This window comes from Eretmochelys imbricata, chromosome 1 (assembly GCF_965152235.1).
Source record: "Eretmochelys imbricata isolate rEreImb1 chromosome 1, rEreImb1.hap1, whole genome shotgun sequence".
NCBI classification, from domain to species: Eukaryota; Metazoa; Chordata; order Testudines; family Cheloniidae; genus Eretmochelys; species Eretmochelys imbricata.
In genome coordinates, this window is record NC_135572.1 from 329,480,819 (window position 1) to 329,504,388 (window position 23,570).

A 23,570-nucleotide genomic window follows, 5' to 3' on the forward strand; every position below is an offset into this window, starting at 1 on the left:
GTTAAAAGGTTTTAATTTTTTAAGAGATTGCTATATGGACAAAGTTCACCAAAAAAAATTTAAAGACAGGCAACGTCCAGAAATGAATATCCCCATCCCAAGAAGGAAGCTGGATTTTCTAACGCAACTACTCATTTCCATTGTAAAGATGTTTACCAAAAGAAAAACAGGATAGCTCAATTTCCCTGACACCAATTTGGATCTGACGCTTCTGGTTTCAGCATGGAAGGAAGCAAAGCTCTTCATCAACAGGAATTCAACAGGTTATCAGTGACTCCCACGGAAACACTGCTATTAGCTGGGGGTTCCACCAGCTGGAAACAGGGGAAACACTAGGTGTATTAGGGCTTCTCTACACTGGCAACACTAAAGCACGGACGCAGCAGCTCTCCCAGTGCTCTTTAAAAAAAACCCAACCACTTCCACAAGGGGCGCGGCACCCAGCACTGGGGCACTGCCTATACTGGCGCTTTACAGCGCTGACATTAACTGCGGTCAAGGGGGTGTTTTTTCACACCCCTGAGCAAGAAAGTTGCAGCGCTGTAAAGTGCCAGTGTAGACAAGCCTTTAGTCAATCACAGGATGACTATTCTAGCTCAGGCCTGGCCTGTAATGAGTAATTAAAACATGGAGGGAGGCCTCATTTCTTGGATGATAGAATTAGGAAGGTAAACAGGTCATTAGGCTGAAAACAGAAATCTGTGCTAAATACGATAAGTAAACAGATCGGTAGACTAAAAAGACAACGTCTGAGCCAGCTAGGATAAGAGGGACAACACCCAGGGAACCATTTACTTAATACAAACAAGATAACTTTGGACAAGATCAGTTAGCAATATAGAGATGAGGTTGAGCATGGACAGAGCATGCTGCACAGGGATTGGTTCCTAAAAAGTCACCAAGCCAATCCAAAAAAGTGTGATGTAATGTACAGTAAATGCAACGTAATGTGTAAATGTTTATAAAGGAAGAGGTATTCAGTGAAACTTTGAATGTGTGGTATGCCTATACCCACCCATCTCTTAGTTTGAGTCTGACCAACTCAGCGTAGCTTTGTTGTACTCCAAATAAAGATACCTAAGTGAAGCAATCTGGAGTCAAACTGAGTTTTTTGGATCCCAGAGAATTGAAGGAAGTGTTCTCCCAGATCTGGATGAGGTGTTCTGAATAAGCTGAGTGGAAAAGGCCTCCGAGGGAATCCCAACATTGGTGGTGCCGTGACTCGGATCATCACATCCATTCATCTGCAGCAGGAACGTATAGTTTATTGTACATGTAGCTTTATTATCAAAGATCGCAATCCAGCAGTTTAGCAATGGCACTGAAAGGGTTTAAATTTGAGGTTCCCAGACCAAGCATTTCAACAGAAGCTAAGACCAAAAGTACTGTATCTATTTATTGCATAAGCAAATATTTCAGCCACTATTAGCATCGTATGTACTGCATTTTAAAAAACAAAGCAAAAACTCTGTAAGTTTAACTATATAAAGTATTGTAAAATGTTTTATACAAAATAACATTAATTTCCGATCATAAAAAATAAAAAAATAAAAATATAATTTACAGTACATAAAAAAATACAATATATAAAGTAAAAAAGGGCCTTATGCAACATAAAAAAAGGTTGCCCTCTTTTCTCATCAATATAATATGGCCATAAAAAAAGCAAATATGATCCTAGGATGCATCATGTGATATATTTCCAGTACAGCTAGGGAAGTATTAATGCCTTATTTGGAATATTACATGCAATTCTGATCACCCATATTCAAAAAAAGATAAATTCAAACTGGAACACATGCAGAGAAGAGCTAGTAGAATTATCGGGGAATGCAGAGCCGACCTTAGGAGAAGAGACTAAAAGAGCTTAGCCTTCATTTTGCTAGGCTAAACAAGCCAAGAAAGCATATGATTGCTCTCTATAAATACATCACTGAAGGAGAAGAGCTATTTAAGATAAAGAAACAATGCTGGCAGAACAACAAATGGGTATAAACAGGCTATGAATAAATTTTGGATGGAAATTAGAAGTTTTCTAACCATCAGAGGAGTGAAGTTCTGGAACAGCTTCCCCAACAGGAGTAGTGGGAAAAACAACCAATCTAATTTTAAGATGGAGGTTGATAAATTTATGAACACGATTATATGATAGTGTTACCTAAAATAGCAGGTGGCTGGATTCCATGACCCAGGAAGTCCCTTCTATATCTATATAAAACAGTATGTCTGTAATCATAAAGTTTTGCACCGTGATCCTTTCAGGTCTCAGAAGCCAAGTAGGGCTGTGCTAAGTCACCGATATCTTGGAGGTGATGTTGGCGATTAGATAATGGCGTTTTTATCTCCAAGTCACTAATAAATCAGCACCCCAGCACGGTGTTAAGGAACACTGCTCCCAAATCTCACTTGGGATGAGAGACAGAGGTCCTGACAACTATAGAAGTCTGTAATTTTCCTAAGAGGCAGCAACTCATTCTGCCTATCTGTAATTTGTTAGATACGATATTCTTCATTTCCTGACCCAAACTGTTGAGTAACACTGCTGTCAAGCTGCTATGTCTCACTCCAGAGGTGGCTGCATGAAGCAATCCCACATGTCCCTCAAGAGGGTTGGGCATTGCAAATTAATGTATAAAAAGTACTTTGAAGTCCTTGAATGAACAGTACTATAGAAGTGCAGAGTTATAAATTACAGTTAAGAGGACTGGAATAAAGCCTAAAAACAGTTTTTAAATACAGTTGCATGCGTCAGGTTAAGCACGGAGGCAGTTAGACAAATTCCATTAATGCTTACCCCTCCCAATGGTAATGGTCCTAGCTATACATTCAGCCAGAGTTGGTATATGGCTTGACAGTAAAAATAGGCTCCAGACCAATCAGACCTGGGATTTGAAGATCAGTATCCAAAGCCACCCTAACATTAGAGTTAGCAGTAGGACATACAAACCTGCAGTCACCCAACTGTCCCTGTAGTAGCAACAGTGGTATATGGCAGAAGGCCTCCCTCCAGAAGACAAAGAAAGGCTGGAGACAGAGGAAGGCTCTTTCACCCACCACATCATCTTGTAGGAAGGAAAACAGACTCCAGCATTTGTTTCTGCCATATAAACAACAGAAGTTCTAATCTAGATACTTCAAGCTTCAAATTATCTTTGGTTTAGCTGAAGACTGTTATATACACAGGTTTGTGTATTCCTCATTGAAAACTCGAATGCCAACTTTCAGCCTTCAAAACTTGGTTTTGCCTTTATTTTGTTTTTTAAATAATAAATTAAAAAAATAAGTAAAAATAACCTCATACCTGAAAGGGATATGAGATGAAAGGGAGAATGATTTTTAGAGGCACTGTATAAATGGTAAGTAATAATATGAGGCTCTAACACAAGTCTCTGACACAGTCTTATATTACAGGGCTGATAAGACAAGTTTTTTTTATAGCCCTGAGCGAGAACATCGCAGCGCTGTAAACTGCCAGTGTAGACAAGCCCTTAGTCAATCACAGCATGACTATTCTAGCTGAGGCCTGGCCTGTAATGAGTAATTAACACATGGAGGGAGGCCTCATTTCTTGGATGATAGAATTAGGAAGGTTTCAGAGTAGCAGCCGTGTTAGTCTATATTCACAAAAAGAAAAGGAGTACTTGTGGCACCTTAGAGGCTAACAAATTTATTTGAGCATAAGCTTTCGTGAGCTACAGCTCACTTCATTGGACACATTCAGTGGAAAATACAATGGGGAGATTTATATACAGAGAGAACATGAAACAATACTGTTACCATACACACTGTAATGAAAGTGATCACTTAAGGTGAGCTATTACCAGCAGGAGAGCGGGGGGGGGGGTTGGGGTGACCTTTTGTAATGACAATCAAGGTGGGCCATTTCCAGCAGTTGACAAGAACGTCTGAGGAACAGTGGGGGGTGGAGAGGGGGAATAAACATGGGGAAATAGTTTTACTTTGTGTAATGACACATCCACTCCCAGTCTTTATTCAAGCCTAAGTTAATTGTATCCAGTTTGCAAATTAATTCCAATTCAGCAGTCTCTCGTTGGAGTCTGTTTTTGAAGTTTTTTTTGTTGAAGAATTGCAAATTTTAGGTCTGTAATCGAGTGACCAAAGAGATTGAAGTGTTCTCCAACTGGTTTTTGAATGTTATAATTCTTGATATCTGATCTGTGTCCATTTATTCTTTTACGTAGAGACTGTCCCGTTTGACCAATGTACATGGCAGAGGGGCATTGCTGGCACATGATGGCATATATCACATTGGTAGATGTGCAGGTGAACGAGCCTCTGATAGTGCGGCTGACGTGATTAGGGCCTATGATGGTGTCCCCTGAATAGATATGTGGACACAGTTGGCAACGGGCTTTGTTGCAAGGATAGGTTCCTGGGTTAGTGGTTCTGTTGTGTGGTGTGTGGTTGCTGGTCAGTATTTGCTTTAGGTTGGGGGGCTGTCTGTAAGCAAGGACTGGCCTGTCTCCCAAGATCTGTGAGAGTGATGGGTCATCCTTCAGGATAGGTTGTAGATTCTTGATGATGCGTTGGAGAGGTTTTAGTTGGGGGCTGAAGGTGATGGCTAGTGGCTTTCTGTTATTTTCTTTGTTGGGCCTGTCCTGTAGTAGGTGACTTCTGGGTACTCTTCTGGCTCTACCAATCTGTTTCTTCACTTCTGCAGGTGGGTATTGTAGTTGTCAGAATGCTTGATAGAGATCTTGTAGGTGTTTGTCTCTGTCTGAGGGGTTGGAGCAAATGTGGTTATATTTAGAGCTTGGCTGTAGACAATGGATCGTGTGGTGTGTTCTGGATGAAAGCTGGAGGCACGTAGGTAGGAATAGCAGTCAGTAGGTCAGAATTAGGAAGGTAAACAGGTCGTTAGGCTGAAAACAGAAATCTGTGCTAAATGAGATAAGCAAGCACTTAGTCACTAACTGTATGCATCAGAGTAGCATGGAGTGCATGGCTTTGCTCTCTAAGATAAATATTGCCTTTCCTCTCATGTTATGCAACTATTTTTTGCATATATGTATTATGCACATATAACCATAGCATATGAAGATGCAGAGCAAACAGAAGTGATGTAAATGTCAAGTAAGTTTGCCCTTCCCTTGAAGGCTTTTGCTAACCTTCTTCACATACATTTCTGATCTACTTTCCTGCTTTTTCACATACATAAATCTTCATACTTTACTGCTCGCTCACTTTAAAAAAAAAAGCCACTTTCATATCTTATTTACTACCACCTCTACAGAAGAGCTTTCAAGCCCCAATGACCTCTGTCAAAAGCCACCTTAAAGCCAACTTTCAGGAGTTCTTCCTCTTTTCTTTTCACTAATAATTTCACCTCAATCTCCTTTATCTGAATTGCTGTGGTGGTTGTTTTTCTTGTATTTCCTTCCCTCCCTCTTCCCCAGTTTAAGCTCTTCAGGGCAAGGAACTTCTCTAAATCTTTAAAGTACACCTTGCAACACCCAGCAATTTTTAATACAAAGTTATTACTTTGGCAGCTTTGGATAAAATCAGGTTTGGTTTTTGGGTTTTTAGTATTTTGATGGCAACCCCAAGTATACTGAAAAGGCTGCCCATTTTTGACATGGGTAGCAAGTAGCCTGCTTATATCCAACATTGAAATGCTTTTTTCACAAGCTGCAGCTATACTCTCTCACATGACTGGAAAAATCCACCTGCCAGAGGAGAGTGGAAAGCTTCTCCAGGGCATTACCTATAAATGTCTATAGATTTTAGTCTTCATTTTTTTAAATTGAGTTTGTAGCTCTTATCATAGTAGAGAACATCCTAAACATGAAGCAAATGTTGTAAACTGTTATATATATGCTGCTCTCTGTTCTCAAGTCTGCCTGCAACCCCAGCACATCCTTTACGGATCATAGCATTGCTACCCAGAGGCAGAGGGAAGTTTACATGACTGTCAGGTTCACTGCCGCTGCTTGTGGGTAGCAGTGAAACTTTCCATCGTGACAATTTCATGATGTTGGCCAGGAAAAGCCAGGAACGGAAGCAGAGCTTTGAGTTATTCATGAAAGAGACCATACCGAAAAAAAGCTAGATGTGAGAGTAGAACAACAGAGGAGGAGTACTAGAGATTGAGGATAATTGTGAGGATAAAGTGATGCTTCACCATTCAACCCCTCACCCCCAAAAATTCTTAGCAACAGCCCTATAAATTAAAAACTGTTAGGGCAACAAGTATTTCATGAGACTTGGTGGGGAGAGGAAAGAGAAGGGAGCGTAGTTCTAAGAGTAGTGAAGCTGTATTTGCACTACAAGGATGTAGCACTCTTTATACAGATGGATGAGCTAGTAATATTGGCATTGGTGTAAATAATATTGTGAAGGCTCCACTAGAGTCCACGTACATATAAAGCAGGGGAAGGGAGGGAACTTGAACTTCACTCTATTTATCTCCATTTTTAAGCCCAGTGTTGACCTCATTAACGTCTTTAGCCATGTCATTACAGAATTCAGTAGCCCAAGAAAATAGTTATCATAGGTTATTTAGTCTAGGGGCACTCCAGTTCACTTGATCCTAATACAACTCACTATTTCTTCACCAAGTAACATAACAATTACATCCATTACTGTGCTTATCCAGTGACGCTAGACATAGCATAGCATATATCTCACCAAGCCATCAAAAACTGTACACTTGTGTTCCAACAGTAGCGAAGAATTTAACAAAACAAGATGGAGTTAAAATAAAAACTAAGCACATCTACAAAATAAGGGTGAAGTTACCAGAAAAGAGATGGACTTACATTACAGCTACATCTAACAAATACCACTTAAGTTTGTGCTCAGCTTAGAAAGTCCTACACTGAATTTAACCAACATTTTACACACAATGGTTTTGGTTTTTGTTATTTGGTGTTTTGAGATACAGTACCCATTTGAAAAAGCTTTTGGGGGTGGGGGAGAGAACACACTCTCCTCACCTTGTACAGTTAATGACTATGGCCCTCTGCAGAACACTAAAAAAAAATTACAACAGTGTAAATATCAAAATACTGAATTTCACAGACTTTTCTTTAAATGAATTTTATGACCAAATTTAGTCAATTTTAAGGGTAGGATGAATTTACAAGTACTGCTTTACTTTCCACCCTTGAAACTGACTAGCCTAAGGTAACTTTTTTTATTAAAAATTTTGTTGCAGACATTTTCCTTTTTTAAAAATAATATTTAAAAGATCACAGTTTGAGAACATTTTCATGATTTCTGTGCCCTTAGTGAAATATTGATTTAGACAGCAACTTAATTCATGATTTCTAGAGCATGAGAAATGTTCACTCTGAACTGCAGCCACGGTGGATTGATTTAAATTGTGATTAAAATCAGTGATTTAAATCAGCAAGCAGAAACCTTGATTTAAATAATTGATTTTAAAACTACTTTTGCATTTATACTTTAGATATTTTCCTAAAGAAAGGATCATCCTCATTGATAGGTAACCACTAAAACAGTTGCTTTGCTATTAAACATATATTTAAATTAAACTTGACACTTTTTGCTAACTTATGTTCTTATATAAGAACAGCCATACTGGGTCAGACCAAAGGTCCATCTAGCCCAGGATCCTGTCTTCCAAAAGTGGCCAATGCCAGGTGCCCCAGAGAGAATGAACGTAACAGGTAATCCTCAAGTGATCCATCCCCCGTTGTTCATTCCCAGCTTCTGGCAAACAGAGGCTACAATATCCCTACCCATCCTGGCTAAGAGCAATTGATGGACCTATCCTTCATGAACGTATCTACTTTTTTTTTTTTTAACCCTGTTATAGTCTTGGCCTTCACAACATCCTCTGGCCAGGAGTTCAACAGATTGACTGTGCAGTGTGTGAAGAAATACTTCTACTTGTTTTAAATCTACTGCTTATTAATTTCATTTGATGACCCCTCTTCTTGTGTTATAAGAAGGAGCAAACAAACTTCCTTAATTACTTTCTCCATACCAGTCATGATTTTATAGACCTCTATCATATCCCCCCTTAGTTGTCTCTTTTCCAAGCTGAAAAGTCCCAGTCTTAATCTCTCCTCATATGGCACCTGCTCCATACCCCTAATGATTTTTCTTCCCCTTTTCTGACCTTTACCAAGTCCAATATATTGGTTTTTTGAGATGGGGCGACCACATCTGCATGCAGTATTCAAGATGTGGGCGGACCATGGATTTATATAGAGGCAATATGATATTTTCTGTCTTATTATCTATCTCTTTCTTAATGATTCCCAACATTCTATTAGCTTTTTGACTGCCGCTGCACACTGGGTAGATGATTTCAGAGAACTAGCCACAATTAATCCAAGATCTCTTTCTTGAGTGGTAATAGCTAATATAGACCCCATCATTTTATATGTATAGTTGGGATTATGGTTTTCCAATGTGCATTACTTTGCATTTATCAACATTGAATTTCATGTGCCATTTTGTTGCCCAGTCACCAGGGTGGATAATAATCGATGAATTTAAAAATCGGATTTTTTTGATAAAATGCTTTGAGGAAAAAACCTATCTAAAGATAGTTTTAATTAAGATGCATTAGACCGCAAAAATATCTCATCGTGGAATAGGGATTATAAATTCTAATTCTATGGTATGAGACAATATATTCACGTAATGTCTAAGAAAAGTTTTGTAAATGAGTTACAATAGTTCATGGATTAGGGATCCAATCTTATGGAGTTCCAGGGGCTTCTGTATAGATTATTTAGGTTAATATTTCTATCTACCCAATGGTACTCAATACTCAGTCTAAAAGATACCATCAGAGATGCTTAGTTTTGCAGTTCTCAAACTGTGGATTTGTGTCTCCAGAGATAACATGCTTGTTAACAGCAAAAATGTTTATAAATAAATAAATATATAAAGGTGAGAAATAACAGACCTCAACCCTATTGTCCCTCTGCAAATTTGAGTACACTGAGTCAATCCCTTACCTCTCTCTACAAGTGCAAAGTTTCAAAAAGTTCAATGAATAGAAGACTGTTGGGGGTGGAATAGGTCTGGACAAGGAGAAGAAGTCTGTATATAGATGTGAGAAGGGAGGAACAGGCAGTAGAAACAAAGTGAAAAAACTCAAAAAAAAAAAGTCCTACAAAAAGTGGAAACTGTCAAATTACAAAGGATGAATATAAATAAATAACACAAGTGAGCTGTAGCTCATGAAGGCTCATGCTCAAATAAATTGGTTAGTCTCTAAGGTGCCACAAGTAGTCTATATTCGCAAAAAGAAAAGGAGTAACACTGCTGTTACTCTGAAACACGTATGTAGGGACAAAGTTAGAAAGTGAGGGTAGAAAGACAGTAACAGAAAATGTGGAAATGGCAGAGGTGCTTAATGACTTCTTTGTTTTGGTTTTCACCAAGAAGGTTGGTAACGATTGGACATCTAACATAGTGAATGCCAGTGAAAATGAAGTAGGATCAGAGTCTAAAAGGGAAAGAACAAGTCAAAAATTACTTAAACAAGTTACAGAGTAACAGCCGTGTTAGTCTGTATTCGCAAAAAGAAAAGGAGTACTTGTGGCACCTTAGAGACTAACCAATTTATTTGAGCATGAGCTTTCGTGAGCTACAGCTCACTTCATCGGATGCATACCGTGGAAACTGCAGCAGACTTTATATATACACAGAGAATATGAAACAATACCTCCTCCCACCCCACTGTCCTGCGGTAATAGCTTATCTAAAGTGATCATTAGGTATGCATCCGATGAAGTGAGCTGTAGCTCACGAAAGCTCATGCTCAAATAAATTGGTTAGTCTCTAAGGTGCCACAAGTACTCCTTTTCTTTAAACAAGTTAGATGTCTTCAAATCACCAGGACCTAATGAAATGCATCCTAGAATACTCAAGGAGCTGAAGGAGGAGATATCTGAGCCATTGGCAATTATCTCTGAAATGTCATGGAAGACGGGAGACATTCCAGAAGACTGGAAACAGGCAAATATAGCGCCTATCTATAAAAATGGAAATAAAGACAACCCGGGAAATTACAAACCAGTCAGCTTAACTTCTGTAGCTGAGAACATAATGGAGCAAATAATCAATTTGCAAACACCTAGAAGATAATAAGGTGAAAAGTAACAGTCAGCATGGATTTGTCAAGAACAAATCATGTCAAACCAATGGGATAGCTTTCTTTGACAGGGTAAAAAGCCTTGTGGATGGGGGGAAAGCAGTATATCTTGACTTTAGTAAGGCTTTTGATACTGTCTCGCATGACCTTCTCATAAACAAACTGGGGAAATATAACCTAGATGGAGCGACTATGAGGCAGGTGCATAACTGGTTGGAAAATTGTTCCCAGACAGTAGTGATCAGCAGTTCACAATAATGCTGGAAGGGCATAACAAGTGGGGTCCCGCAGGGATCGGTTCTGGGTCCGGTTCTGTTCAATATCTTCATCAATGATTTAGATAATGGCACAGAGAGTACACTTATAAAGTCTGCGGACGATACCAAGTTGGGAGGGGTTGCAAGTGCTTTGGAGGATAGGATTAAAATTCAAAATGATTTGGATAAACTGAAGAAATGGTCTGAAGTAAATAGGATGAAATTCAATAAGGACATATGCAAAGTACTCCACTTAGGAAGGAACAATCAGTTGCACACATACAAAATGGGAAATGACTGCCTAGGAAGGACTACTGCAGAAAGGGATCTGAGGGTCATAGTGGATTACAAGCTAAATATGAGTCAACAGTGTAATGCTGTTGCAAAAAAAGCAAACATTCTGGGATGTATTAGCAGGAGTATTGTAAGCAAGACAGGAGAAGTAATTCTTCCACTCTACTCCACGCTTATTAGGTCTCAACTGGGGTAGTGTGTCCAGTTCTGGGCACCACGTTTCAGGAAAGATGTGGACAAATTGGAGAAAGTGCAGAGAAGAGCAACAAAAAATGATTAAAGGTCTAGAAAACATGACCTATGAGGGAAGATTGAAAAAATTGGGTTTGTTTAATCTGGAGAAGAGAAGACTGAGAGGGGATATGGTAACAGTTTTCAAGTACATAAAAAGTTGTAACAAGGAGGAGGGAGAAAAATCGTTCTTCTTAACCTCTGAGGATAGGACAAGAAGCAATGGGCTTACATTGCAGCAAGGGCGGTTGGACATTAGGAAAAACTTCCTAACTGTCAGAGTGGTTAAGCACTGGAATAAATTGCCTAGGGAGATTGTGGAATCTTCTTCATTGGGGATTTTTAAGAGCAGGTTGGACAAACACCTGCCAGGGATGGTATAGATAATACTTAGCCCCGCCTTGAGTGCAGGGGAATGGACTAGATGACCTCTCGAGGTCCCTTCCAGTTCTATGATTCTATAATTCAGTGGTAATGTCACGGATCCAACACCTCATCAGTTAAAATTAGGGAAGTAAAGTGAAAGTAACTTCCAGCAACACAATCAGAACTAGAGCTGAACAAGAAGCCATTTTTCCACCCCAGGAAAATTTGAGATTTTGAAATTTTTTCCCCCAATCCACATAAAAGTGAATCTCAAAAATTTCTACCATCCAAAAATTTAAAAAAATAAATATAATTAGTTCAGGATAAAGTGTTCTGTTTTGATTGGTGGGGGGTTAATATATACCTTAAATTTCAAAATGCATAATCATTTTGATCCAAAAACACAGAACTTTGTTTCAAAAATGTCCAAATGGAACATTTTGCCTATTCTGAAGCTTTTCAAAAAAATCTGAAATGTGAAATTCATCAAAACCAACACTTTCTTGCCAGAAGTTTTGGTTTTGATGAATCAGTATTTTTGATGAAAAACATTTTGCTGAAGGATTTCCAATGAGCTCTAGTCAGAATGCAATCTTAGAAACTGTTTATAGAATATGGGCTGGTACTGGAAGTGGGGGAAATAATCATTTAGAAAGGAAGGGAGAAAAGATAGTGGCACAGAATACGGGCATGAAAGCTTTGGAACAGCCATTTGAACTTTTAACTGTTAACTTTAGACCTTATTCTCCAAGCCCATATGGGAGACTGGAAAGCAGAATCAGGTCCTTATGCTGTAGCTACTGCTTTAGGAAGGTTCAGTTACTGTTGGCATCATTGTTAGGCTTGATAAATATGGGGGATCCTGATCAGCTAACTAGCTTTAAAGAAAATTTCAGCCAATCATGAGTGGCCTAGGCAAGTCGTCCAACATTCCTAAATGGTGTTCCAAATTCATAAACACAAAACAGCAGCAGAGAAAAGTCTTGGAAGCTATGATTTATATCTGCTTGAACAGAGTAGTTTCACTTAAAAAGAGATTTAGTTACTGGAACTGTTTGCAGTGTTCTTGTAGCATGTTGTTCCCAGGATACTAAAGAAACAAGGCAGATGAGGTAATATCTTTTATTGGACCAACTTCTATTGGTGAAAGAAACAAGCTTTTGAGCTTCCACAGTGTCACAGCTAAATGCAAGATGGAACAGATTCTTTAGCTTAAGTAGTTATGACATATGACTACTGCCCCAATGACAACTATATGGGTGAAACCAGACAATCACTACATTCTCAAATGAACTCACACAGAAAAATAATAAAAGACAAAAACACTATTGCTGTATGTAGTGTTGTTACAGCTGTGTTGGTCCCAGGATGTTAGAGAGACAAGGTGGGATAGGTAAAGGATATTATCTCACCCACCTTGTCACTCTAAAAACACCATATCACCCGTGGGCAAATGCTTTTTACAAAATGATCAATCCATATCTGACCTCTCAGTCCTCAAAGGAAAACTAAACAAAACCTTCAAAAGATGAGCCCAGGAAGTTAAATTCATAACTTTGTTAGATAATAAAAATCAGAGTCTTAATAAAAAGACTGGATTTATGGTTTATTACAACCATTTGTAACCAATAAATTCCCCTATTTTGTCCTACATGTGCATTGGTGTTAACTGGCCACTTCACCTTGAATGGTCTCATATATATGCTAGCTATTTATGCTAAACAATCTGTTCTACCTTGCATTTAGCTGTGACATTCTGGCCTTGCCTATACTACACAATTTTGTCAACGCAAGTTACACCAACATACAGCCACCGCTAAAATTAAACTGCTGTTGCATGCCCACACCATGTTCCTTGTGTCAGTGGAGCGCATCCACAATAACAGCTCTTCCCTAGACACAGAGCAGTGCACAGTGGGTAGCTATCCCACTGTGCAGTTGGCTGCAGGGTGCTTTGGGAAGGGTTTGCAATGCTTCATGGGGGCAGGTAGTGTGCTGAATCACTTTTTAAAGTAGCACTTGGTAATCTGACCAAACTGACATTGCTGAGCACTAACACAAGAAGCGCAAAGAAGTGTGTACGTTTGTGGAGGGGAGAGTGTGTGACAGGCAGTGTGAGAGAGAGAGAGTGTGTGTGTGTTGAGGGAGTGAGAGAGACGGGGGGGGAATGTGTATGTGAGAGACAGACAAGAGCGTGTGTTGGGGAAGTGTGTGTCAGCACGCTGCCTCCAACTTCAGACATCTGCCAGAAGCAACCAATCCCAAGGCGGAAGCGGATACACAGACAGCTGGTGTCCCCCGTTCCCCACCCCAGCCCACTTCATCGGATGCATAGAATGGAACATATAGTAAGAAGATACATATATACATACAGAGAAGGTGGAAGTTGCCATACAAACTGTAAGAGGCTAATTAATTAAGATGAGCTATTATCAGCAGGAGAAAAAACTTTTGTAGTGATAATCAAGATGGCCCATTTAGACAGCTGACAAGAAGGTGTAAGGATACTTAACATAGGGTAAAGTCATTACCAACTGATGGCTTTTTGCTGACCTACATGAAATGAAGTGTGAGTGAGTCCATTTCCTGGTTGATAGTTCACACCAGAAGTGGAATCGCAGGTTTTGCCATCCCAGCAGAAGAAGCCAGTTGAATAGGTTTGGAGACTGAACAACTCACTTCTAGAAGTGGCCCCTCCTAGCCAAGTTTGAAGCCACTAGGCACGGCACTTCAAAGAAATGTATGTATTCTGTGCATGAAGTTCAGTCTCCAGAGGTCAAGTACACCAGGATTTTTCAAAGGCACTATATTCATTCAATTAAAAAAAAAGTGGATATGGAGATTAAAAAAAGAAATATGTAAACACAAACTTACTTGGAGAAGAGTTCTGTGTATGCTCAAAAGCTTGTCTCTTTCACCAACAAGAGTTGGTCCAATAAAAAAAGATATTACCTCACCTAACTTATCTCGATCACATCCTAGAACCAATACCACAACAACAACACAGCAAACATTCTTGAAATAATACAGGAACTGCCTAAGATAAGAATGTATGAAAGGTTTGCAGTGTTCATCACATGCTGAGCTATGAAGTCATTGCTTCAAGATCATCCTGTGAGATTTGTATATGGAAAAACATGCTACAAGTTATTCTATGCACACTTTAGTTTCTGCCTCAGTATGGCTGAGCTAATACCTTGTGTTAAATATCAATGTTCTGCTTGAAATGACAGAGAGACCATTTTATACCTAACAAAGGGCTAGCTTAGCCTTTCCCGTGGAAAAAAAGCAAGTGGAGCAGGACAGAGAAGTTGGAAAACTGAAGCTGGACTCAGGGCCTAGGACCTCCTACCATCACCTAGCAGAGGTTTGAGAAGAGATCTCAGGGAAAGAAAGAAAAAGGCATGGCCTACTAATCCTACAGTCTAACAGCAAGTGACCTCCAGGCATCTCTTCCTGCTGCTCCTCCAATTACCTCTACCCTGACAGCACAATTCCAGTAGCAATCTGCTGTCTTCATCTGATTCCCCCACAACAATCCAAAAACCTTGCCGGGGGGGGGGGGGGGGGGGGGGATAGAGCGCAAAGGGGGAATGGGACTCCACAGGAACTGGTTGCTGTGCTACCTGAGGCAACGAGCTCTACAGGATATATCTGCAAAGCCAGATAGCAACAATGCTGCAGGAGACCGCTTCCACTCCATCCCCCAAAGCCCCATCAGTCACTATGGGTCTGATCACTGTGGTGTACCTACAGGAGCCAGGGTGAAAGAAAGACAAAAGCTGTTTTCCACTTAAACAAGTGTGTCTGGATTTAAGGATATTCTTGCCAAGTTTACAACCAATGGCCAGAATCCTGAAAGGAACCAGGCGCATAGGGTCTGACAGCATGTTGCTCCTTGCTGAAGCAGGGCCTAATGTGCCCCTGTAGTAGGGCACGAGAACCTGAAAGTGAACTAGAAAGTCTAGCTTCAGAGTAGCAGCCGTGTTAGTCTGTATTCGCAAAAAGAAAAGGAGTACTTGTGGCACCTTAGAGACTAACAAATTTATCTGAGCATAAGCTTTCGTGAGCTACAGCTCACTTCATCCAAGTGAGCTGTAGCTCACGAAAGCTTATGCTCAGATAAATTTGTTAGTCTCTAAGGCGCCACAAGTACTCCTTTTCTTTTCAGAAAGTCTAGTTCATCTACCCCATCCACGTTAAATGTATTGCACACACTTCCCTCCCTACTCCATAGCAGGCAGCATAAGGAAGTGCTGAAATGTAAATCAGATTTTTAGTTAGTTTGCATAATTGCTCATGTTACTAATAACATAGTTCTAAAACACTCATTCTCATAAGTTTAAAACTGCTTTAAGCTTAAAAAAGATTTCCACAGAAATGTGTTGCTGGAAGCAATGCACTTTCATAAGGATATCACTTTCCTGCATTTTTAGTAACTGCAGACATATACACATGGAGGTGCTCAAGAGAGTCTGGTTTGCTGTACAGATCTCTACTATTTTAAAGAGAAGAATCAGAGAGTATCAGGGTTGGAAGGGACCTCAGGAAGTCATCTAGTCCAACCCCCTGCTCAAAGCAGGGCCAATCTGGGCCCAACTAAATCATCCCAGCCAAGGCTTTGTCAAGCCTGACCTTAAAAACTTCTAAGAAAGGAGATTCTACCCTCTCTCTAGGTAACCCATTCTGAAGTGTTTCACCACCCTCCTAGTGAAAAAAGTTTTTCCTAATATCCAACTAAACCTCCCCCACTGCAACTTGAGACCATTACCCTGTGTTCTATCACCTGGTATCACTGAATCTAGATCCATCCTCTTTGAAACCCCCTTTTAGGTAGTTGAAAGCAGCTATCAATTCCACCCTCATTTTTCTCTTCTGCAAACTAAACAATCCAAGTTACCCTCAACCCAAAACTGGACAGAGTACTCCAAGGCCTCACCAATGCCGAACAGAGGGGAATGATCACGTCCCCTCGATCTGCTGGCAATACTCCTACTTATACAGCCCAAAATGCCATTAGCCTTCTTGGCAACAAGGGCACATTGTTGACTCATATCCAGCTTCTCGTCCACTGTAACCCCTTGGTCCTTTTGTGCTGCCTAGCCACTCAGTCCCTAGTCTGCAGCAGTTCATGGGATTCTTCCATCCTACGTGCAGGACTCTGCATTTGTCCTTGTTAAACCTTGTCATAAATATAAAGGGAAGGGTAAACACCTTTAAATCCCTCCTGGCCAGAGGAAAAAACCCTTTCACCTGTAAAGGGTTAAGAAGCTAAGACAACCTCGCTGGCACCTGACCAAAATGACCAATGAAAAGACAAGATACTTTCAAAGCCGGCGGGGGAGGGGGACAAAGGGTTCTCTCTGTCTGTGTGTGTGTTGGTTTTTGCTGGGACCAGAGTAGGAACACAGGTCAGAACTCCTGTAAAGGGTTAATAAGCAATCTAGTTAGATATGCGTTAGATTCTGTTTTGTTTAAATGGCTGATAAAATAAGTTGTGCTGAATGCAATGTATATTCCTGTTTGTGTGTCTTTTTGTAACTTAAGGTTTAGCCTAGAGGGATTCTCTATGTTTTGAATCTGATTATCCTGTAAGGTATTTACCATCCTGATTTTACAGAGGTGATTCTTTTACTTTCTCTTTAATTAAAATTCTTCTTTTAAGAACCTGATTCTTTTTCCTTGTTCTTAAGATCCAAGGGTTTGGGTCTGTGTTCACCTATGCAAATTGGTGAGGATTATCATCAAGCCTTCCCCAGAAAAGGGGGTGTAGGGCTTGGGGGGACTGGTGGGGGGGAAAGACGTTTCTAAGTGGGCTCTTTCCCTGTTATATTTGTTAGACACTTGGTGGTGGCAGCAATAAAAAGTCCAGGGACAAAAAGAAAAATAGTTTGTACCTTGGGAAAATTTTAACCTAAACTGGTAAAAATAAGCTTAGGGGGTTTTTCATGCAGGTCACCACATCTGTACCCTAGAGTTCAGAGTGGGGAAGGAAGCTTGACAAACCTCATCAGATTTCTTTTGGCCCAAACCTCTAATTTCTCTAGGTCCCTCTGTATACTATCCCTACCCTCCAGCATATCTACCACTCCTCCCAGTTTGTCAAACAAGTATTTAACATCCATAGATAAAAGCTCTAAGGCAGAAGTTTGCAGCAGCTCTAGAATATCTGACATTCTAAAGTCCTGTAACTAGAATCTTTAGTTTAATAAACATGCCCATCTCTCTCCCCTAGCCCGACATGAAAGCTAAGGTCTAATGTAATCAATCTTTCCCATCCTTCCCCCTCACTGCCCCTCCTCCCCCCGCAGCACACACATGCTTAAAACTCACGTTTACTCAATCTAAAATGCATTAGTATAGAAGAGTTTACAGCTTCAGTAATTGAATTAACTCTTGATAACACTTCACAAAAATTTTTAGAGAAATCATTTACTCCTTACCTACAAATAGACTCAAAAAAGGCTGGAGAGAGGAATCTACCGATATATTTGTGGGCATACCCACCAGAAGACCCTTTCCTCAATAAATTTACTGGCATACAGCTTCACCTGTATAACACCAGACATTTGTCTATCAATGGAACTCAGATGAGCCTCTACCCTTCAATCCATCCTCCTCCCTTCACTGTCTGTTTGAAAGAAGGAAATCCTAGACACAATTATTTGCTGCTATCATTCCTTCATTCTTCCTCTGTTTCCTGCTCCACATTGTCAGTCATTTTTTGATACAGCTTACTGCTAAGATCAATGCATTTTGGATAATACATTGCTGATATTGCATTTAAGCATGCTTATTCAAACTGAAGATAGACATTCAATCTCTACCTAGTGAAGTAACTAGACAATGCCTTGCAGTAGATCTTACTCCACTAGGTCTTTATTTTCAAATGAAAATTTAGTCAGTTTGCATGAAATGACCAGATTAGGCTCTTTATACAAGACACTGGTGATATATGCAGGGCAGTAGTGTGCAGGTCACTCCTGTCCTTCACTTCTTCTTCAGGAGAGACCCTACCAGCCACCCCAAAGAATGCATTACAGTGCTGAAGAACCAGCTTCCACTTGCAGATCAGAGAAAAGTCTCAGGATCAGAAAAGGGGCAGGTCAGCCAGGGTCACTTTACCATCAACCCCAATCCTCACTACAAAAACGAATGCATCCTGCAGGAGAGGTTGTTATGTAAGAGTATCCCTATGTGCTTAAGGAGCATCTGAAGTATCTTCATCTCCCCCAGTGTCTGATCTTTATGGAGATTATTAGTGTCCTGCATAGTGTACTGACACAGCACTATTAAGTCTTACTTCATAGCTACTGAAATACCAAGGGAAACAAAAATAAACTAGTTCATTAGTTTTTTTCTTTTTTTGTAAACCTTGATTTACCTAACTCTTTGAAAGGAATCCAAAGCCAAATACTCTCCAACATGAGAAGGGCCAGGAATAATTTTCATAACAAATTGCATTAGGAAGAGCGTGACAACCTTCCAAAGCAATATGAAAAGAAAGCATAAAAAAGCAACAACCAGGCCAAAAAAGTAGATGGAGAGAATCACTGTTTTACACAGTGAGAAACATAAGCCCAAAGAGGATAGATGCCAGAGGTCACAGAGCAAGTAAGTGGCACAAAAACAACCCCCAAGGTTCCCATTTCTAATCACGCTGCAAATAAACTGACCAGACACCTTCCTGCTCTCACGTGAGACAGGCAACAGCATACATACTTACACAGTGCTGCTCTCACCAGCAGATACACCACCCCATCAGCTTCACAAAAAAGGATTCTGCTTCCATGCAGTAAGACACAAAACACCCACCAATACTCAGGATGCTGATGTCACACCCAGCAGTGAACCAACAATCCCCCTACACATAACCCCCAGTAGTGAATAATCCCCTCCCATACATAGCCCCAATAGTGAAACATACACGAATCCACACAACACACCACTGCATGCAAATTGTGAAGCACAACATAGCCGTTCCCTCCCCTGCTCACATCCAAGAGGACACAACAACCCCACACAATATACTTAACCCTTCACATCCTGAAAGCACTACACAAATGGCATTAGCATCTACACAGGGCGCTGCTCCCACAGGCCAAGGCAAGGGCGGGGCGAGGGGGTCACACAGAAAGGAGTCAGCCCCTTCCACAAGGTCTCTCTGGGGCTGAGCAGCTGCTCCTCCCTCCCCAGATGCTAGACAAAGGGCCGCAGAGAGACAATGGCCCCACGGATGGGAAGGCAGCAGCTCTCTGCCCCCTTGGGCTGGATCTGGGGGGTGGGGAGGGGGTGTCTCTTGTCCCCAGGAGGGAGCAGGGAACTCGCAGCACCGGAGAGGAAGGGGGAGCTCCTGGGATCTGGAGGAACGGGGGCGTTTCCCTCACGGCGAGGAGAGAGGGTCTCCGCCATCCCGCCCCGGGGCGCTGCGGACTCACCCTGCCCGGCACTCGGGGCACACTCTCATTCACGCGGACGGCGCGGCTCCGTCCGGCTCCCCGCCGAGCCCAGGGGCCGCTCCGCCCGCCAGGGGCCGCCCGGCGCGGAGAGACCCCGCCGCTGCTGCCGCCGCTGCTCGGCCGGGCGGGCCGCTCAGCCCCTGCGCCCAACCGCTGGCAGGGAGACGCGCGCTGCCCGTCGTCTGCCTCCGTCCTCAGGCCGCCGGGCCCGCGCCGCCGCCGCCAGCCAGCCCGCCCTGCCCCGCGCCCTGCGCAGCCGCGCCCCGCCCCCTCGCGTCAGCGCTCCGGGGGGTGGTGCTGTGGGGGCGCGGCCGGCTCCGTGACCCGCGGACCCCCGGCGGCCCGCCCGCCTTGTACTAGGGGGTGGAGGCCGGTGTGGGCGCCGCCGGTCGGCGGAGGCTCCTGGGAGGGGGCTGGCTGGGGGGGTCCAGGCAGCTTTTAGTCCTTCCGGGCTGTTGAGAGAGGCCTGTCGCCGGTGCACCTGCTGCGGCGCGGAGCCTGCGCCCGGGGAGCGCCTGCGAGGGAGTCTAGCCGGGCGGGCTGGGCTGCGTCTGCTCGGTGCCTAGGCACGGGCTTCCCTCCAGCCGCTCTGCGCCGCGGCCCCGCGGTGTCCCTCTCACGAGCCCTTTGTATTGTGGTGGCGCCCCGAAAGCCGCCAGCAAAGTGCGGGCCCCGTTGTGCTCGGGGCTCTACCAACACGCAGGGCGGCTGTCCTGGGGGACCCTCCCACCCCCCAGAATTGTGCTTCGCTTCGCGCGCGTGAATAGCTCCCTTGTAATCAGCGGGACTGCTCCCAGCCTGAACGTTAAGCACACACTCTGTGCAAGGTTGGAGTTCCCTGCCCCCAGGGCCTCGCTGTCTAAGGCTATGATCCTGCAAACATGGATCAGGTGAGTAGTCCCATTGGTAGCAATGGTGCTATTCCTGTTAGCGAAGTTACTCCCGTGCCTAAATGTTTGGAGGATTAGGCTCTCAGACGACCAGGACATAAAGAGGGTGGGAGGAAAATCATTCAAATATACACATTTTATATCTACATTATAGATATATATGTACTGTAGTTATTTACATACCTTATTACATACCTTTCTTATACATTATATATAACTTACACACTTTATATCTATATATGTACAGTTTATGTATTGTAGTTATTTAGTAAACATTACATACCTTTCTTATACATTATATTTTATCATGCATTATTTGCTGGATATTGTGCTGTATATTATCTTTTTTGTACACTGCAAGAATATAGACCGTTATACTACTTAAGGCCCTCTTATACCACATTCCTTGTACATCAAAAGCTTCTTTTGACTTTGGATACACAAGGAATACATAATTGGGCACTTGTGCAATTTAAACCATATGTCATACACTCTTTGTGATGCATTAATATACCTCATTCTTTGTCTCTAGTAGAATGGAGACAGGATTTAGCTTCTTATGTGTTGTATCCTTCAGACTCCTGCAGGGAATGAGCTTAACTTTTTTATATTTTTGCAATCTCCTTTGAGGGTGGTAGCAGTTGTTGTTGGATGTTTTGGTTGGGGTTTTTTTGTTCACTTGGTGATGATTCATTGCATGTTCCTTGTCCTCCAACATTGTTGTGTTTCATGTCATCTTGTGCCCTTTTGCTCACATGATGTTTTTGACGCTAGCTTTTTATTTTTACACTATCAAGAATTTATGAATCAAAAGGTGGGGGAGTCAATCTGTGCAGTGGCTGAGTCAGCTGATGGAAAATCAAACCAAGGAGGGAGTTTGTGCAATTGCATATGCAATTGCATATCACATTTACAAATATGGTTTCATTCAGCCTCATATGCTGCTTCTGTTACTACTAATAAAATTCTGGTTTCTCAAACTGGTCTACACTGGGAACCTTGTTTGGTCTTCCTGGGGTTTTACTCCATTTCCTCAGTATCAGTTTTATTACAGCCTGTTCTTTTCCTGTTTTTTTTTTAAATATTTCACAGAATGCATGCTAATTACAGTAAGAATTTCTTAACATGAATGTACATCCTACACCCTTCTTTGTTCATAGTATTTGACATGCAAGGAAATGACGGTTTATTTACCCAGCAGCAATTTAATTTTTCCTTACATACTGGTAAGTTTTTCTAGTTATTTAACTTTTCTCTAAATTCCATCCTTCTTTGTTTCTTAATCCTCTCCTGAACTATACTGCAATGGTGATGTGGCAATTTTGGAGGAGCAGGAACTCTAAACTCAGATGTTGAAATATTTTAATAGAGCCCAGGAATATAAGGGGACAAGGGGACAAAGGCTGCTTTAGCCATAATGAGGTCCAGAGCACATTCCTGACATGTAGGTGTAGCCATATATTGGCACTGCTTTGGACTGTAACAGGAAAGCATGTTGAAACCAATAAAACAGGGACATTAATCATTCTTCTTCCCTTTGGTCTCTTCTTTTATGTCCTACTTGAGATCAGGAGATTATTCTCCATCTCTTTTTTAATCTCCTGCACTTCCTGTTGCCGGAATCGTCCCTCCTTGAAGCAGCAGTGCCTCCTCTCTGTGACTGTCAAAAGTGGTGTTCTAGCAGGATATGTTTTCTCCAGCCCATTCTCTCTTCCGTTTCCTCAGCTTCTTGTTTTTCGTTCTTTCTTCTCCCATCTCCTCTCTCCTGCTTCTCATCCATTGTTTCTCTCTTCTTCCATCCCACCTAATTGTAGGTCTGTTACTTCAAACTCCTCCCTTCTCTCCACTTGTGCCCTCTCATGCCTGCTCCCTCATTCTCTAGCCCCCTTACTGTGTCCTCCCCTTCCTTCTTTTTTCCCTCTATCCCTCTCTGCTTTTACGTTTGCTCTCTGCCCTCATTCATCCCACTTCACATGCCACAGTTTTTCTCTTTTTGCTCCTTAATTCCATGCCAGTTTGCTACTCTGTCCCTCTCATTCTGTTCATCCATTGCTTTCTTGCCCTTCTTCACCCCACTCCACCCTTTCTCCAGGTTTACACACCCATGTTAATCCAGTCCAGATCTTCCATTTCCCAGCTGTCACATGGGTGCTGACTCACTCTGCTAATCCAGTCCTGTTGCATCTCCTGATCTGCACTTCTTCATATTCTCAAGTACTCTGCTCCCTGCCCTGTCAGAAACACATGTACAGATAAGTAACAGGTAGAGGGAGGAATAGGGAGCACTGACTGGACTGAACGTTCTGGAGGATTCAGGCATGGACTTCTGAAAGTAGTGTGTTGAGCCTACAGTGTCAACGTAGGGAAGCAAGAGGACTATCCTGCACCCCTCAAAAGTGCTAGAGGATTACTCTGGACCCGCCACATCCATGACTATGAGCACTGTCTTACAACTTCTGGGTTTGTTTTTTTTTGTCTCTGGTTTCTTTTGCGTTGAATTCTTTAACCCTTTAGATGAACAGGATATTGTCAACTTAAAAAAAAACAGTCACACTCCTGTCTGAATTTTTCCACTGAATGGATCTGATGAAGTGAGCTGTAGCTCACGAAAGCTTATGCTCAAATAAATGTGTTAGTCTCTAAGGTGCCACAAGTACTCCTTTTTGTGAATACTTTTAGTTACTGTTGTTACAAGTAAGAGTGTGGAAATATGTTTCTCTTGCCCCCTGTCCCCAGTTTGCTTCTTTTGTACAATGGGCAGCATGTTTTGTATAGTGATTGTCAGTGTATCCCCTCTTCAGTCAATTAGGCTCAGATCCTGTAAAGAACTTGGTGTGGGTGCAAGATCTGCCTCTATGGAGGTAATTGCAGGACTGGGACCTTAGCTAGTCAATTTCCCTGGTTTTCATACAGCAGCTGATGAGAAAAAAATGCTTTCAGAAATAGGAAGATGTGATTGTGGAAACACATGTAT

The 23,570-nt window shown here is 41.9% G+C and overlaps 1 protein-coding gene across 2 annotated transcripts in view; it reads right to left on the reverse strand.

Moving 5' to 3' along the window:
* GRAMD4 (GRAM domain containing 4) overlaps nt 1-19,913 on the reverse strand; it is a 140,855-nt gene extending 120,942 nt beyond the window's left edge. For both annotated transcript variants that reach the window (XM_077834970.1, XM_077834962.1), the window contains exon 1: nt 19,686-19,913. In XM_077834970.1, coding sequence (XP_077691096.1) covers nt 19,686-19,714 — 29 coding nt within the window. In that variant the 5' untranslated portion in view covers nt 19,715-19,913. The remainder of the gene's footprint in view (nt 1-19,685) is intronic.
* Between the last annotated feature and the right edge of the window lie 3,657 nt (nt 19,914-23,570).